The following is a 19,480-nucleotide window of genomic DNA, read 5'->3' on the forward strand; positions in this document are numbered from 1 at the left end:
AAATAAACAAACACTTAGCTTATCTTTCTGATGAAGAGCTGCGCTGGGGAGTGTAAACATCAGGGTGAGTAAACTGAACATGTGCAATTCAATGTTAAGTCGACTGTTTGCAGGAGAAGCAAAGAAAAGCATGTGAGATGGTTGCGTTTCGATGTTTAATCCAATGTTAAGCAATTGTTTGCTAGGGAACAATGGCATAGTGTGTGTTCCACTCAAGTGTGTGAAAACTAACAGCGACATAACAAGGGATGAACAACAGCTGGAGCTTATGAAGCAGAGGCTGGATTATGATTGGATGAATTGATTGAAAGGCATGGAGCTACTAGGAGTCTCCCTGCGAGAACTACCGTTTACGCTTCCATTTCTCTGAATCTCAAAATATTTTGGCAAAATGTTTTAGTTGAGCTTCAGGTTATCTAAATTGTTGGCCTTTGTGTAGGTGAGTTACTGGAAGTTGAGAAGTCTACACAAGCAAGACTCTGAGCCTGAGAAGCCACGTGTGCTCATCTTCAGTGGGAATGAGACAGAGGGTCATCTGTCCGGCCTCCATCCCTACAGCCAGTACTCCCTCAATATTAGGGCCTTCAATGGGAAGGGAGACGGACCCAGCAGCTCTGATCAGCACTTTCTAACACCAGAAGGAGGTAGAGTCTATATTGTGTACTCTCTCACAGTCAAAATCAAAGCATATAATATTCTACATTTTAAATATGAATGTTTTTTTTTTTCTCGCAATAGTTCCAGGGCCTCCTGCCGAGTTCAAAGTCAGAAATATGGATCTGGACTCATTGATTGTGGAATGGGCACCACCTCTGGAAGACAATGGCCACCTAACAGGATACCTGCTCAAATACCAGCCTAGTAAGTCTTGGTTAAAGGATATTTCATGAAATATTGCAGGCCAGTTTGTTTTACTGAAGAGTCATCTATCAAGGACTGTATTCCGAAGTCTTAAAACTGAAGTGTGTAATTTTTTCAATGTTAATATGCAAAGATAAGCAAGCAATTTGCAGGTTAAATTCTCTTAAATGTGTAAACACTGTGGCTCTGTGGTGCTATCAAAACATTGCTCTGTTTGTAAGAGCATCCTGACAAGCACAACACGGCAACATTGGCGCAACCAGTTGCATGAGTTTGTGGAGGAACTATCTGTTTCTCTGTCCAACGGCGGAGGGAGGAGTATTCTGGAAATCTGTTTGAGAACATTTCAGCATTTTTGCAATTCTGCTTGGTCACACTTGTGGCGCAGAAATGATCCATCTAAAATCCAACATTAAGATGGTTGTAATTTTCAGTTCTCTTGCACATATTTTTTTTTTTTACTTCTCTCTTTGTAGTCAATACAACAGATGAACTTGGGCCTCTCAAAGAGCTGTTTCTACTAGCAAATGAGACCAGCATCACTCTCGACAACCTCAAATACAGCACACGCTACAAGTTCTATTTGAATGCCATGACAGTCAAGGGCTCGGGGCCCACCGTCACAGAAGAGGCCGTCACAGTAATGGATGAAGGTGAGGATTAACTTGTGACTGATTTTCCTAAATAACATTTCCAGGATACGATGCAAGGATCCAGCTGCAGTAGCCCTGATATTCTGGTTAGGGGTTGTTCTGAATGAATTTCCCATTGACTTATCTAGAATGTTCAGAATTCAAAAGTTCATTCAAAAGCCGGAAGCAATGACATCATTGTAGTATTTGCATACTGAATTGCAGTTGATCTTCTTGCTTATATACTGTATATTTGCATTTTGAGTGATTGGTCTTGCCTCCCTTGCATATATTTAACCATTTATAGTCACTGTTACACTACGCATTGATTATATGTTGATTCTTGGCTGTAGTCAGCAGGAAAAAATGGCCAAAAAAGTGGCTATAATTCACTTAATGCTTACTTAAGTGCCATTCACATCAGTCTTTGCAACTTTAATTTTTGACTATATTTAGTTTTGTCTGCAAAAATAAACGCTTTTGTGAGATGCTTCGGATCTGCTAAATTCCTTAAATGGAAATGGTTCTTGTTCTCTGGCATTCTGATTTCCATAGTTAAATCATTGTTGTCTATCTGTCACTCACTCGACGTTGTGTCGATGTAGTGACACTAGGGGTCACTCTTGGGAGCCCCAAACACTTCTGCTTTTTGAAAAAAGGCCAATGGGAATTGCCGTGTTGAATTTGCATGCCACTCCTCCGGACATACGGGTATAAAAGGAGCTGGTATGCAACCACTCATTTAGAGCCGAGCGGTTGCATTCAGTGCACTGAATTCAATTTCTCCCTACCGTTCACCTCAAAATGCTGGATTTATGGCGCATTTCAGCGGCTTCTCCCCTCCGCTTCTGACGGCTACGATCACTGTCTTACGTGTCTGGGCACTGCCCATGCGGAGACATCGTTCGTGGATGGGTCTTGTCCTCATTGTGAGAACGTGACCATGGCAATGTAGCGGTCGCGGCTTGCCTTCGTAAGAAAGCAAGCCACCCCAGCGTCTTCCCCCCTCGGTCCTTCTACCAACGGGTATGAGGCCGCGTCACTTAGCACTGGGGGCGATTTGGGGACTTCAATGGGAGCACCTCCGCCAGGTAACCTCCCACAGACCTCCCATTCCTCAGCACGCTCGCTTGCCCCGGTCGGGTTCTCGGATGAGACCGCCAGCTCGTCTCAGGGAGAGTTCGACCTCTTATTCGGGGCCCGGGAAGACGATGAGTTATCGAGCACAGCATCGGAGAGCGGGCTCGTCCAGTCTGACGCAGAGGCTTCGGCTGGGCTTCCTCCTTCAGGTATGGTCGCCCAGTCTCAGGCCGACGCGGAGATGACCGACATGCTTTCCCGGGCAGCCACGAGCTTCGGGCTAGAGTGGAACCCTCCACTCTCCCCTGAACCCTCACGGCTCGATGATTGGTTCCTGGGCCCAGAGCGCCGCTCACGGCCACGCCCCGTCCCGGTCCCTTTCTTACCGGAAGTGCATGAGGAGCTGACAAGATCGTGGGGGGCACTTTTTAATACCCGATCCCGATCTTTCAGCTCCCCCGCTCTCACTACCCTCGATGGTGGGGCGGCCAAGGAGTATTCGGTAATTCCCCAGGTGGATAAGGCGCCTGAGTCCCTGGTGACTGAGGCCTACGGTGCCACTGCACAAGCCGCCTCCACTCTGCATGCCATGGCTCTCCAGCAGGTACACCAAGCCAAGGCGCTAAAAGAGCTGCACGAGGGTAGTTGATGCAGGAACTGCGCTCGGCGACCGACCTCGCTCTCCGGGCGATGAAGATCATGGCGTGGTCTCTCGGGCAGGCGATGTCCACCCTGGTGGTCCAGGAGCGCCACCTTTGGCTCAACCTGGTCGAGATGAGAGAGGCTGACAATGCACGGTTCCTTGACGCCCCCATTTCCCAGGTTGGCCTGTTTGGCGACACTGTCGAGGACTTTTCCCAGCAGTTCTCGGCGGTGAAGAAGAAGACAGAGGCTATACAGCACATCCTGCCCCGGCACGGCTCAAGACCCCACACCCCGTCTGCTCATCGCCAAGGGCGTCCTCCTGAAGCAAAAGCACCGGCTCCGCCGCAGCCCGTCCCCGCTGCCCTGCCCCGGCGTGGAGCCCACCGCAGGAAGCAGACACCACCTGTCTCACAGCTGGCCGGCAAGAACCCAAGGAAGGCTTCGAAGCGCCCCTGAGACGGGCAACCCAGGGACGAGGAGACCTGCTTCTATGGAGCTGGTGGACAGACATTCACACAGGAGAATCTTTTGTTTCATTTTTTGCCACATGCCCAAGAGGCTGCGGTACCCAAAACTTCAACAAAAGAGTGGTTTTCTTGTTCCCTGGGTCACATGTCAGGTGCGCACGGCTGTCATCACGACCACCATCCACCGTCCCATTTTGGCAGGTTTGGTGCTCCAGTGGCGGACCCCCCGCCCCTGTGCGCCCAGCTGTGGCACAAACATGCCCACACCGGGTTGGTTCCGACAGACTGCGGGGACGATATTCCTCCTCCCCCCTCCTCAACCAATCTTATGGTGGGCGTCAGGAGCCAGGTAAGTGCTTCGATGTCTCTGGACTCAGCACGGCTACGGGGTTCGAGCCCCCATGACGTGGCGCCTCAGGCTCCGCCCCGCCGCAAGGCTCCACCCGCCGGTATGTCCGACGTGATTGTCCCCCTCGCCCGGAGTTTGGACGCATGGCTCGCGCTTTCCAACCCGTCGCGATGGCTGACCTAGACCGTCCGACTCGGCTACGCGATTCAGTTCGCCAGGCACCCGCCCAGGTTCAGCAGCGTCCGCTTCACCTCAGTGAAGGGCGAGAATGCTGCTACCTTGCGTGCGGAGATCGCTACCCTTCTACAGAAGGGTGCGATAGAGCCTGTCCCTCCAGCCGAGATGAAGAAGGGGTTTTACAGCCCCTACTTCATCGTACCGAAGAAAGGCGGTGGGTTGCGGCCAATCTTGGACCTGCGAGTACTGAACCGGGCCTTGCACAGACTCCCGTTCAAGATGCTGACGCAAAAACGCATTTTAGCGAGCGTCCGGCATCAAGATTGGTTCGCGGTGGTAGACCTGAAGGACGCGTATTTTCACGTCTCGGTCTTACCTCGACACAGACCCTTCCTGCGGTTTGCTTTCCAGGGCTGGGCGTACCAGTACAAGGTCCTCCCCTTCAGCCTGTCCTTGTCCCCTCGCGTCTTCATGAAGGTCGCAGAGGCAGCCCTTGCCCCACTAAGGGAACTGGGCGTCCGCATCCTCAATTATCTCAATGACTGGCTAATCCTAGCTCACTCTCGGGATGTGTTGTGTGCGCACAGGGACCTGGTGCTCACGCACCTCAGCCGACTGGGGCTTCGGGTCAGCTGGGAAAAGAGCAAGCTTTCTCCGGTTCAGAGCATCTCTTTTCTCAGCTTGGAGTTGGACTCAGTCTCGATGACGGCGTGCCTCATGAACGAGCGTGCACAGTCGGTGCTGAACTGTCCTAAGGCGTTCAGACAGAAGACAGTGTTTCCACTGAAACTTTTTCAGAGGCTCCTGGGGCATATGGCAACCGCTCGGGTTGATGCATATGAGACCGCTTCAGCACTGGAGTGCCTCACGTGATCCTGAGACCCCGACCGGGCTATGTGTCCAAGGTTCTCACGACCCCTTTTAGGGATCAGGTGGTGAACCTGCAAGCGCAGTTTACGTTGCTGTGTCCATTGTGTGCTTTACGCATCTATTTGGATCACACGCAGAGCTTTAGAAGCTCCGAGCAGCTCTTTTTCTGCTTTGGTGGACAGTGGAAAGAAGCACTGTCTCTAAACAAAGGATCGCCCACTGGGTCATTGATGCCATCCTGATGGCATATCACGCTCAGGACATGCTGCCCCCCATGGGGTTTCGAGCCCACTCTACTAGGAGTGTAGCGGCCTCCTGGGCCCTAACCAGTGGTGCCTCTTTGGCAGACATCTGCAGAGCAGCGGGCTGGGCAACACCCAACACCTTTGCGAGTTTCTACAGTCTCCAGGTTGAGCCGGTTTCGTCCCGTGTATTGTCAGGTACGAGCAGGTAAGTTCCGAGACAGCTGGCCAGGTGTATCGCTTGCGCATAGCGCCTTTCCCCTCCCTAGAGGTGAAGACGTGCGCTTTTGACTCCCAGTCGTGTTCACAAGCTGTGATCCCTGGATGACTTTCATCCTTAGCCCTGTGGCAGACGAGTTTGCGGAGAAACTCGCTGCCGGCCAGGTACATGTGCTAATTAGGCCCTGTACTGGGGTAGGTGCTCCACATGTGCTGGTTCCCCATAGGTGACCCCATGTGATATCTTCCGCTAAATCGTTTCCCTGTCGGTAAACTGCGTCTTCCTTGGGCAGAGTCCCCTCTGCCCCTGGTCACCATGTTTGTAGAAACTCCTCCCCCCTCGGGTAGGACCTACCATGTGATTTCTCCACATGACATACTTCCGACAAGATTCGGTAATACCATGTGACGTATTTCCACTCAAAATACCCCCCCCTTCTCTGGGCTGGGTGTGGTCTTCCCCTTGGGAGTGACACCCCCCGACTTAGACATTTATGGCCCCCAGTCGGTTAACAAATTCCACTCTTTTTGGGGAGAAAAAAGAGGAAAAGTGGCCACGGCTGGGCTAGCCTGTCCCTATTTGTTGGGCAGTCGACTTGTTCTCGAAGGACAGTTCGACGCTCATAAGAGCATCGGGCAATGTTACATGACGGCCCGGTGCGCTGGCTACGAGGCACACAGCGGTCTGCCCGTCTTGCACTGCCAGTTTACGTAACACGGTTCAGCTAGTTGTGGCGTTTTGTATAGGGACCCCTAGTGTCACTACATCGACACAACGTCGAGTGAGTGACAGATAGGGAACGTCCTGGTTACTTTCGTAACTTCTGTTCCCTGATGAAGGGAACGAGACATTGTGTCCCTCTTGCCACAACACTGAACTACCCGCTGAAATGGCTGGGACCTTGTCTCGGCTCCTCAGCACAAAACCTGAATGAGTGGTTGCATACCAGCTCCTTTTATACCCGTATGTCCGGGGGAGTGGCATGCAAATTCCACTCGCCAATTCCCACTGGCCTTTTTTCAAAAAGCAGGGGTGTTTGGGGCTCCCAAGAGTGACCCCTAGTGTCACTACATCGACACAACGTCTCGTTCCCTCCATCAGGGAACGGAGGTTATGAAAGTAACCAGGACATTATGTGGTACATTGTAATGGATCTTCCTCAAGCAACATCATGTTTTGTAACATACACAATTGGAAACATTCTGTTTTTCTTAAGTGAATGGTTGTCAGGTGCTTCCTACTTACATCCATTATATCTTTGTCTCCCTTTCTCTCTCTCTCTCTCTCTCTCTCTCTCTTATCTTTAAAGCTTTAATTCGACATCCCGCTGTAAAGGCGGGTAAAGGTAACACCAGTATCAGGCTGATGAAAATGCATGCTGATCAAGCATCATCTATGAGACTAGAAAGTCACTGTAGCATTGAAAAGAAATAGATACGCATGAACTTCCTCTGAACAGCTTCACATCTGAACCAACCTGCTCCATGTGTCATGGAGAATCATGTTAGCAACAGATGCAAATTTTATCCCACTGCTTTCATTAGGACTAAGCTAGAACTAGAACATCTGTTGTTAAGTTAGTGTAGGTGAGCACACCAGATACAGTATGTTGCAGTGTAGAGTGATCTTCTACTGCAGTGGTTCCCAACCAGTGATATGTAAGATTTTGCCTTGTTAAACTTATAAAGAAAAATTACAACTTTAATATAACATATTAGGACTGTCAACATATTAAAATAATGAAAAACTATTAATCTCACTATTTTATGTGCAGTTAGTGGCTTAACACATTCAGTAACATTTTAAGGAAATAAAATAAAGCAATATGTGTAAGTTTTGTCAATTTGTGTAGGATACTTGTAGCAGAACTTATAGGGGCCCCAAAAAGTATTTGGACACCCTTAAAAATGTATAAATATCTCTTTATAACAAAATATCAAACCAAGTGGTATTTACTTTAAGTTAATTTAGCACAAACACACATTTCAACAGTTTGGTTTCAATCTATTAAGTAATAGATATATTGTTCAACATATAATAATAAAAAAAGCATTTGGTTTGTGATAGACACTTTCTGTTTGTCAAAAAATGCGGAGCATGTCCACAGTTCATGCAGTGAACTACATATTCTGCTAGGACACTGCTATTTGAGGTCAACTGACTTCATACAACCTTGGTAGTTGATTAAAAGTGATTTGCCTAAGAAAAGTGTTCCTAAGAAAAGTGATGTCAATTCTGAGAAAAAGTCTAGCATTATTTGTTTGCAAATGCAACTTAGTTTTATATTGATAGTGTCTAATGCAGGGGTCGGCAACCTACGGCACGCGTGCCAGCATTGGCACTGGCACGCCAACAACGGCAAGAGAGGAGTAGACTATTTTATTTATATAAATTCTGCACCTGCATTCCAATCTACACTTTAATAGTGTTTAGTCTCCCATTCAGCTGATGAAAACACGCTGTGTGATCATGAGGAAGGATTACATCAAGATGTAGATTGGAAAAACTTCATATAAATGAATTAGCCTGCTCCTCTCTTGCTGTTGCTCACGTGCTAATGATAACATGATTACAATGACATAATATAAGATATATTTAATAATTATTCCACACAATTTCATGATCAGTAATCAAATAAGCAAATTTGTGACATTAACTGTGTTAACTCATTTTGTACAAAAGGACAGGTTTTTTTTTTCATTAAAGAACTTTCACAAGATGCTCTGTGAAAATTCACATGCAGGATCATGATTATATCATAGTCATCGGGTTTTGCACAAATTTTTCACTCAAACGTTTATGCTGATAATATCACTTGTAATGAAAAAGAAATGATTAAATTACAAAAATACAAAATAGAAACATTTTCACAAGTGGACTCAAACTTCAGAAAATCACATAAATGACCATGTTTATTTTGTTTTTTTTCCATCTGCACAGCATTGACCAGGAAAATAAAAAAATGGCACTCATGTCAAAAAGGTTTCCGACCCCTGGTCTAATGTAATGACATCGATACATTTATAAGGGTGACTTAAGTGTCCAAATACTTTTGGTGGTCACTGTATATGCATATAAAGACTCCAGATATTCGTAGATTTCTCCAGTAGTGCTCTTTACACTTTGTTTAAAATTTTCCACAACAATTCAACACTCTTTCCTATATTCATCCCATCAAACATCCTTTATAAAGAAACATTCTATTTACAACATTCTTTATATATATAGTTACTGATGGAGCTGTGGGGGGGGGGGGGTACATAATACAAAAAAGGTTGGGAAACACTGTTCTAATTTAATGTAACAAGACACACCCAGATCTCTCTTTGCCTTGATCCCAACTTCCTCTCTGCAGCATAACTGTCTCTCATGCACCAGAGATCTGCATGTTCCTGCATGCCGATAATTCAATTAACTGTATTTCTCTCTTTCTGCCTCATTTTCTCTTTCTCTAATGGTTTGTGTTGTTTCATGTTGTGTGTTTCACTATTCTCTGTATTCTTTTAGGCTCAGTCTCCCCTCCACCACCACCACCAACCCCCCTTGTCACTCAATCTTTGCAGCCCCTGTTGCACAATGGTACAGACACTACCGTCCCGGCACCTTTTCCTCTTTCCTCGACTGCTGTGCTTAGTTTGAGAATATAGACTTAGATAGAAGAAAAAATGTGTCACTTTTTTAATTAAATGATGAGTCAAAAAAAGTGAGTCATACTCATACTAGTCATTAAAATAAAAATAGCAAAATATGCTTTCTAATCGTTTTTAATATTTGGCCCATTTGTTGGCCAGGGAACTGTAAAATACTACTGATTCCTAAATAAACAGGATTTGTATTGCGACTCTAAGGGATTTTAAAGGCATAGTTCACCCGAAAATGAAAATGATGTTGTCATTTACTCATCTTCATGTTGTTCCAGACCCATATGACTTTCTTCTGTAGAGCACAAAAGGAGATGTCAGGAACATAGTATGACAGCTTCAATCACCATTCACTTACATGGAAAAAATTACCCAATGAAAGTGAATGGTGACTGAGGCTAACATTCTGCCTAAAATCTCCTTTTGTGTTCCACAGAAATAGGAAAGTCATAGAGGTTTGAAACAACTTGAGGGTGAGTAAAAGATGACAGAAATTCAATTTTTGGGTGAACTATCCCTTAAAGGATTTTCAGGATTTATTTGTAATTTCTTAATTCTTACGTCACTTGTGTTTTTTCCTCTGTGTGATCAGCGCCACCTGCTGGTCGGATGTTTGGGAGCGTGAACTCCTCCGTGGAGGAGGACCATGCCATGATATGTTGGGAATACTCGGGGCCGGATAGGAATGTTTTTGTGGAATATGTTGTTGATAACAGTAAGCTTTCCCTTCTTACCTTCTAAAATAGCTGTGCCGAACTGACTTTTCCAACAATTCATAAAATTCTTGATTTAAAAACTCAATTACATCTCGGCCATCTTTGAAAACTGAAGATAAAAAAAGAGATCCACTTGATCTGACCTGATATAAATACAACAGTCGCCTTACAGAACAAATGCAAATAATGAAACAGAATATTTTAACATTTTGCTGCTCTCCAGGTAAAGAACCCTGGAAAACAGAGTTTGTAAATGGCACTCGGACATATCAGATTAGAGGACTAAAGCCGGGGATGTCCTATAGGGTTCGGGTGGTAGCCAAAGACCACTCTGACGAAACGGTCCACAGTACAGAGGAGCTGTTGATTACAGTTCCAGGTGAGGAGTGCATGTCTGTAGACAGCTGGAGTCCACCTCACCTGTCACTCACCCATAAAGCCCCTCCAAGCTTCAGTTCCAGACATCACCTGTTGTTTTGGTTTGGTTTTAAGCATGCTTGGTGTCCAGACAGGTCCAGGGAAAGTAGATGCATGCCAAAATTACATTCTTTCTTTCCTTTCTTCCTTGCTTTTTTGCTATACAGAGTGAAACGATCATTAATGAACAGTTTTCCTTTATTTAAGCAACTGGTCGTTTTCCATATCATGACTAAAATTCTCTGTTTTTTATTTATTTTTTATTTTTTTATTTTGGTGTGGTTGTGATGTTCACATGATGTCAATTTCTGTTTGGCTGTTGATGCTATTAATTCATTCTGTACACACTAGGGAGAAACCGATAATTGGCTTGATATTTTATTATTTTTCTACAGATATTTATATTCTGCCTCTTAATCATTTATTTGCTCTTTAATATCATGTTTACCGATAAAGTTAGACATGGTCCAAAACAAAGATTAACTTGCATAGTGGAAGACAAATAGTGCCACACAAATCTTGAATACTAAGTATCAGTACCGTTCATACAAAAACAATATTAGTCGATTTCTAGAGCACACTACAGCTTGTGTTCATGAACAAAGCTCTGACATTTTAATGTATAGGATTTCCATTGATTTTCTTTCACTACTATTCTTGTAGTGTTGCATGACACATTCATTTAAATGAACTTTTACATCTAACAAAAAGAGAAGTGACGTTTGATTAATTTTGTATCTACTTCCATGTGTGCAGCCATGACTAGCAAGCAAGTTGACATAGCCACGCAGGGCTGGTTCATAGGGCTGATGTGTGCCATTGCTTTACTGATACTGGTACTCCTCATCGTTTGCTTCATTAAGAGGAACAAAGGAGGCAAATACCCAGGTGAGTGTATTTGTGCAGTCTTAGCTATGGTAACTGAGCTAAATCTGACAAAACCTTTCTTTAGTCACACTCTTATTTTGAAAAAAATCAAATAAAGTAAGTCTTTTTTTTAAATGATAAAAATGCAAGCTTTAAACGAAGTCTGTCAATTATCACATGACATACGTTTATACCATGTGACATGCTGGTTTCCATTTGCCTCGTAGTAAAAGAGAAAGAAGATGCCCACCAAGACCCAGAGATCCAACCCATGAAAGAGGACGATGGGACATTTGGGGAATACAGGTGAGGAGAACTACAGATTTACAGTTGTGCGCAAAGTTTGCATACCCTTGGAGAATTGGTAATATATGTGCCATTTTTAAAGAAAACATGAGTTAGCAGGCAAAACACATTTCTTTTATTTCTTATGGGATTCATATTCAACTGTAGGTTATAACAGAATGGCACAATCATAAAACATGGCAACAAAGAAAAAAATGAAATGACCTCTGTTCAAAAGTCTGCATACCCTTAGTTCTTAATACTGTGTATTGCCCCCTTTAGCATCAATGACAGCGTGCAGTCTTCTGTAATAGTTGTCTATGAGGCCCCAAATTCTTGCAGGTGGTATAGCTGCTAATTCGTCTTGGCAAAATGCCTCCATGTCATGCAAAGTCTTTGGTCGTCTTGCAAGAACCGCTCGTTTGAGATCTCCCCAGAGTGCCTCGATGATATTAATGTCAGAAGACTGATGGCTACTACAGAACCTTCACCTTTTTCTGCTGTAACCACTGGAGGGTCAACTTGGCCTTGTGCTTAGGGTCATTGTCGTGCTGGAAAGTCCAAGAGCGTCCCATGCGCAGCTTTCGTGCAGAAGAATGCAAAATGTCTGCCAGTATTTTCTGATAACATGCTGCATTCATCTTGCCATAAATTTTCACAAGATTCCCCGTGCCTTTAGAGTTCACACACCTGCAAAACATCAGTGAGCCACCACCATGCTTCACAGTGGGGATGGTATTCTTTTCACTATAGGCCTTGTTGACCCCTCTCCAAACATAGCGCTTATGGTTGTGACCATAAAGCTCTATTTTGGTCTCGTCACTCCAAATTACAAAATGCCAGAAGCTGTGGGGCGTGTAAAGGTGTTGTCGGGCATATTGTAACCGGGCTTTTTTGTGGCATTGGTGCAGTAAAGGCTTCTTTCTGGCAACTCGACAATGTAGCTCATTTTTGTTCAAGTATCGTCGTATTGTGCTCCTTGAAACAACCACACTGTCTTTTTCCAGAGCAGCCTGTATTTCTCCTGAGGTTACCTGTGGGTTTTTCTTTGTATCCCGAACAATTCTTCTGGCAGTTGTGGCTGAAATCTTTCTTGGTCTACCTGACCTTGGCTTGGTATCAAGAGATCCCCGAATTTTCCACTTCTTAATAAGTGATTCAACAGAACTGACTGGCATTTTCAAGGCTTTGGATATCTTTTTAATATCCTTTTCCATCTTTATAAAGTTCCATTACCTTGTTACGCAGGTCTTTTGACAGTTCTTTTCTGCTCCCCATGGCTCAGTACCTAGCCTGCTCAGTGCATCCATGTGAGAGCTAACAAATTCATTGACTGTTTATACACAGACACTAATTGTAATTTAAAAAGCCACAGTTGTGGGAAATTAACCTTTATTTGCCATTTAAACCTGTGTGTGTCACCTTGTGTGTCTGTAACAAGGCCAAACATTCAAGGGTATGTAAACTTTTGGTCAGGGCCATTTGGGTGATTTCTGTTATCATTATGATTTAAAAAGGAGCCAAACAACTATGTGATAATAAATGGCTTCATATGATCACTATCCTTAAATAAAAGACAAGAAAAGTTTTTTGCATGATCAGTCATATTTTCAAAATCAATGCCAAAATTTCACAATTTCTGCCAGGGTATGCAGAATTTTTAGCACAACTATATAACACTATGGTCAGATTAATAAAAAATGTGTGTTGAATTGAATTGATTCATTTCAAGACTCATTGAAAACAAACCTCTCCTCTTGCTCAGGGATTCAGACCATAATTTTTTCATTCCTCTGAGATGAATGTAAACCTTCCTGCACAAACAACTTGAGGAAAGAAGGAACAAACATGTTATATGTTAAATATAACAAGCCTTAACCAAAGCTCTGTATAATGTGACTGTATAATTTTTTTTTTTTTATTTAACACATTTTAAGTGTCAAATTAATTGCCTTCCTTATTTACATGAATGTTGGACTTATTGCTGTGATTTGGTATTTTATTTTGTGTGCCATCATTATATTTATTGTCATCAATTCATATTTATTATCATCGTCATTATTCTTTTTTATTTATTGTTTGTATATGTGTATTGGTCTGGTCATATTGTCATTATTATTGCAGTAACAATGCAGTAAATGGGATAGGAACAGGGGTGAATTGGTCTCAACTCATTTAAGCTAATTCAGCACATCAATTCAATCTATTAAACTGAGGCAAATTAAATTCCTGATAATTAATATATTCGATTATCTATCTATCTATCTATTTATCTATCTATCTATCTATCTATCTATCTATATACAGAATAGACTGTATATAATTGAAATCTTTTCTAAATTACATTTTAGCTTCTGAGTGTGCCATATCAGAATTGCATTTGACAGGAGTCGTCTCTACAAATGTTTGTTTTGTGTTATCATTGCATTTGTCCTATTCATGACATTTGTCATTTATTTTGTATGATGTCACTACATGTCTTTGTCTTAAATGTAAAGTTGATACCATCATTGTCAAACATGTCAGTCTGTCTCATTGGTTCCTGTGTGTTTTGATTTTGGGGGGTGGTGGGGGGAGTTCAGGTCTTTAGAAAGGTAAGAGGGTCTTTGCAAGTCTTGCATGCGTAAATCGCCCGTTACCTTACACTTAGCTTCATCACTGTGCAGACAACATAGATCTCATGTAGACTAAGCCAGACCCAGCCTTTACTAAAATAAGTTTAAATCTGAAATCTTTCATTTTGCATTGCTAACTGTACTTTTGGACTGCTTATTGTGGTTTGCACTTATTTTATTATTATTTCAATGCATCTGATTAGAAATCCTCAATGATTGTTTTCTGATTCTGAGACAAGTGCTCCATGCATTATGATGAATGTGCTCAAAATTACCCTTCCAAATGCACGTTATGGACAGTTATGGCATCAACTGACCCCCAAGTAGAGGACTGTCATTCCTACATACAGTACCTGCACTAAACAGCATGTTCTTGGAAATGGATGTTTTGGAAATCTCCATAAATTGGCTAGTTTAGCGCATTCAAATCGTTTTGTTGTAATGTCCTCCCGTCCCCCTTGTCTCTACTCTTTATATCAGTGACACTGAGGACCACAAGCCCCTCAAGAGCAGCCGGACCCCTTCCAACGGCACAGCAAAGAAGGATGACAGTGACGACAGCCTGGTCGATTACGGAGAAGGTGGAGATGGCCAGTTCAATGAGGACGGTTCCTTTATTGGTCAGTACAGCGGGAAGAAGGAAAAGGACACAGCGGAGGGCAACGAGAGTTCGGAGGCTCCTTCCCCAGTCAACGCCATGAACTCCTTTGTGTAACTGGCTGAAAACTCTCCATCACCTTTGGCCAATCCAAGACCCCACCCCATTTGTCACACCATCATATGGAGAACAGGCTGTCTCTGTTGCACTGTGACTCTCTGACATCACACAGGAAATAAATGTCAAGCAACAAACAACAACCCTCATTAGAATGTAAGAAATTGAAAGGATAGAGAGAGAGAAAGAAAGAAAGAGGGAGAGAGAGAGAGATGAAAAATGTCATACATATGCAAGAGTATGTAAGTACCAGAGGGCCTGTCCTTTACCTTTAGCTTTACCCTGATTTCTCAGAGTGAACGTCAAATTACATATAGGTGTAATCACTGTATTATCTTTTGGCAAGCATACAGTATATATATATATTTATCAATATATGTGTATATGAATATATAAATTGACATATATAAGAAAATATTTTATTAACATGCCCCCATTACTCTCAGACGGCATTGTATCTCACCATCTCGTCTGGACTTGCGTGGAATCACTTGATATTATCACATCACGCCCTCAGTGAATCAACATTAGCCAGCATTGTGGAGACTGTGAATCTTGTCCAAATATGATGCTCACATTTGCTTCACAGCTGATGCGTCGCATTCTGTCGTCAGTGTTCAAATCGGTATTTTACACATTTAAAGCACCAATGTCTTTGTGGGCATTGTTGTGAAGTATGTGACTGTGTGTAAAAGCTATTAGGTGTCTTTTTTGACAGACAGAAGCTCTATGAATATACAAAAAATCACAGTAGAACTTAAAGTTGGATATCAGGGATGAAAGGTAGCATTTTTATGATACAAAAGCACTCTTTGCAGACAAACTGTCACTTACACACATGGTTGTGTCCTTTTTTCTGTTTTCTTGTGGTAAACATTTTGAAATGTTTTATTTATTTACAACAAACCTTTTTTGCTGTTTTATCCCTGAAAAAAAAAGAGATTGAGAGACTTAAGGCCAAAGTATACTTCGGTTTTCAGCGTGATGGTACGTTTCACACAAAGTGAGCGTGCAGCCTGGTTTTTCTAGACATGCGGGCAGTCCGCCTCTGCACATTCGCCTGCCGTGGACTGTACTAAAGAGTATCATAAAGAGGTCATATTGAGCAAACTCGCAGTACTACAAGCCCTTTTTTGCATTTAATCAATTACAGGAAATGAATTCTAGATATCTACAATTATATTTTCGCTAGTTAAAATGCTTATTCTTGATATCAGCAATGGAATTACTACTAGTGGAAATGTTCATTTTTGATAACAGTAATCAGGTTTGCATTAGTTAAAATATTAATTCTTGTTATCAAAAATGATGTCAGTACTCAGGGAATTACCAATTTTCAATTATCAAAAATGGAATTTCAACTAGTAAAAAACATAATTATTGATATCTCTAACTGCATTTACACTAGTAGAATTTCACAATGATCTGTCATTTACACTTGTTCAAAACGCAAGATATCTAATGCCTATTACAGATATCTATAATTAATTTCTTACTAGTTGTAATTCCAATTTCACATATCAGCACTGTACTACAGTACTTAGTAAAAATGATTTTTTATATCAGTAATAACATTGTCACTATGTCCATTCCTGATATTAATAATTGAATAACAACTATAGCAAAAATGCTATTTTTTTATATCAGTAATGTGGTTTTACTAGTAGCAATGTTAATTTAATATATTTATATTATTATTAGAACTAGTAAGAAAGACTTTTATTGATAAATGAAATCCATTTCCAGATATCTGAAATACAATATCTAACTTGTCCAAATACATTATATAAAATCTTAGCATTTTCACTAGATAATGGTTGATATCAGTAATGGATATTTGTACTAGAAATAATGTAATTAATGATATCAAAAAATACTATTTTTACAAGTAAGAAGTACATAGCTATGTAAGTAGTAACTATTAAGTAATACATTTTAGATACTGTATCTGTAATTGCGTTTTGAACAGGAGTGAATGACTACAATCATTAAGAAATTCTACTTGTGAAAATGCAGTTGCAGATATTAAGAATTATGTTTACTAGTTTACTACTATTAAAAATTACTTTTACTAGTTGAAATTCTTAATGATATTAAAAAAAATGTATTTCCACTTAATTCTTTATATAAAGAATTAACATTTTTACTAATGCAAATGCAATTACTGATATCAGAAATGAGCACTTTCACTAGTTATTCCATTCCTGATATCAAGAATTAACATTTTAACTATTGAAAACTGAATTGTTGATATCTATAATTCACAAAGCAGTTGTAGTGCGCATGCGGCAAACTTGTCTGTACGTGCTTGCGGTCAAAAGAATATACTTTGAAAGGCTGAGTGCTCGACTGCACTCGAAAAACTAAGTATCCCCAAGCCTTTAAGGAGTTACATTTCATCCAGGACTGTTTTTCTAAACTGCATTTTAAAGGAAAGCCCCCATTCAGCCATGTAGCCAACCTTTAGCCTCCTGTTCCGCCCACTGCGTCGAACTCCAAGTGGGTACAAACATCTCGCAGTGTCCTAGGTGTGGTCTCACACTATGGGATTTAAGGAAGGCCCCTCAGCACGGTTCCATAGTGCCTTGGTAGAAAATATTCTATAACCACAGACAAATTCCCTCTCTTCACTTAGAATCAGAATGTGGCTCGCTTTTAGATTTATACTACAAACAATGCTGAGGTCCTGTGCAGATTCAAGACCACAAGATTCAAGGAGATGTCACCACCATTCGCCATCACAGTCCACAAAAGTTCTGATCACCTCAATTCGTGGTGAGGGGCTTCTCATTCCCCTTATAAACAGCTAAAAATACTGCCACATTTCTGTAATGAGTGAACTGCCGTTGATTGGTGTGATCGAACACGTTGATGGCAGTTTGGAAAGCTCATAACGGCAATTGAAACAACTGACTTTGGTAATTGCAGTAGCCTGTCCTGAGAAATCTCACTGTATGGAACACAATAAGGCAGAAATATACACCTTCTCACATGTAACCCTTTTTAAAATCATGTTATTGCATGTTAAGAAGTATTACAAGCTGTTGAGTGTAGTGAAATCAGGGCTTCACAAAACACACAGTCCGCAGTGGTGCTGTCATCAAATATGACTGGAGAGAGAGATTTTAAGTCTATGTATGCATTTATGCAGGCATGCATGGATATATGTGTGTATGAGAAGTGTGTGTGCCTATTTGCATGAGTGTATGAATGAGGGTGTGTCTGAGTATATGTGCGTGTCTCCACTGGATGTATGGGGCGAGCCTTTTTTTTTTGGCAAGGCCCTAGATTTTCATGATTTAGCTTGTCATAACTTGCATCAAGTTTTTTAAGTTTAGAAATGTTTGCTTTTTAATGTATAGATATGACATTGCTTTGTAAATATCCAGCCAAAATTTGAGAGGAGAAGAGGCATCCCAGGAAGGGTTGACACTTAGCGCAGGATTCTCAAGGGGGACTGTCCCAACAATTTGTGTACTGTAAGTAACTTTAAAAAGCCCTTACAACTGTTTTAAGTGACAACAAACCCCTAGTCTTAAATCCCATGGATCTCTATTATATGAAAAACTGGAAAACAAAGTGACAGAGTAGCCTATAGCCGCAGAAACTCTACAGTGTTCCACCTGAATTCACATTCACATCAGCTTGTATTCTTTTACTGGCACCGTTTTATTGCCTGTTTTGCCAGATGTTTCTGAATTTTGCGCACGGATGGTTTATGAACCTTTTCTATAGGAATAATAAGAGAAGAAGAAATCAAAAGAAGTGAACACATCCCCAAAGAAGGAGGGCTGATTTCACTGCTTTGGATGCGGAATCTATTGATGTGTTTATGAGGGGGCATTGAAGAATGAAATTTAGTATGTGAAATACTATTCTGGTTAATGTTAAAGCTACATGAATATAAAGCATGAAAGGCTGTGAAATGGTTTACTCTATAATATAATCACAAAAATATTTTGTATATAAAAGAATTAAAATAAATGTTGGTTTCTGGATTTCACTACCTTCTGTCTGATCTTGATTTTATTCCATCAGCAAGATGTATTACTTTAACTAATCTCTTAATGTTTGACACTGTAATCATTTAAGTAAGCTTACTTTACAAATAAGAACTAAAGGGATAGTTCACCCAAAAATGTCAGTTCTGTCATCATTTAGGCTACTCACCCGTATGATGATCCAAATCAGTACGATTTTCTTTCTTTCATGGAACACAAAAAGAGATTTTAGGCAGATTGTTAGCCTCTGTCACTGTTCACCTGCATCTTATTTCACATACAATAAAAATGAATGGTGACTGAGGCAAACATTTTGCTTAAAATCTCTTTTTGTGTTCCATGGAAGACAATTATAGCCTTCAAGTTTGGAACAACCTGAGGGTGAGTAGTCTAAATGATGATGAAAATGATCTCATTATTTACTCACCCTCATGCCATCTCAGATATGTATGACTTTCTTTCTTCTTTAGAACACAAACAAAGTATTTCAAAAGAATATCTCGGCTCTGTAGGTCCATACAATGCACGTGAATGGTGGCGAGGCCTTTGAAGCTCCTAAAAGGAGATAAAGTCCGTATAAAAGTAATCCATAAGACTCCAGTGGTTAAATCAACGTCTTCTGAAGCGATCATGCTGGTTTTGGGTGAGAACAGACCAAAATATAACTCCTTTTTCATTGT

General features: G+C 41.7%; 1 protein-coding gene across 11 annotated transcripts in view; it reads left to right on the forward strand.

Annotated features, from left to right (window-relative positions):
• Window positions 1-18,805, forward strand: part of nrcama (neuronal cell adhesion molecule a) — an 84,893-nt gene extending 66,088 nt beyond the window's left edge. For 5 of the 11 annotated variants that reach the window (XM_051691418.1, XM_051691408.1, XM_051691411.1 and 2 more), the window contains 10 exons: window positions 440-644; window positions 739-861; window positions 1,338-1,514; window positions 6,853-6,888; window positions 9,051-9,122; window positions 9,777-9,899; window positions 10,124-10,279; window positions 11,074-11,205; window positions 11,412-11,490; window positions 14,565-18,805. In XM_051691418.1, coding sequence (XP_051547378.1) covers window positions 440-644; window positions 739-861; window positions 1,338-1,514; window positions 6,853-6,888; window positions 9,051-9,122; window positions 9,777-9,899; window positions 10,124-10,279; window positions 11,074-11,205; window positions 11,412-11,490; window positions 14,565-14,799 — 1,338 coding nt within the window. In that variant the 3' untranslated portion in view covers window positions 14,800-18,805. The other 6 variants (XM_051691416.1, XM_051691417.1, XM_051691419.1 and 3 more) reach the window with 4 other exon arrangements.
• The last annotated feature ends 675 nt before the right edge of the window (window positions 18,806-19,480 follow it).

The sequence above is a fragment of the Myxocyprinus asiaticus genome, chromosome 47 (assembly GCF_019703515.2).
Source record: "Myxocyprinus asiaticus isolate MX2 ecotype Aquarium Trade chromosome 47, UBuf_Myxa_2, whole genome shotgun sequence".
Lineage (NCBI taxonomy): Eukaryota > Metazoa > Chordata > Actinopteri > Cypriniformes > Catostomidae > Myxocyprinus > Myxocyprinus asiaticus.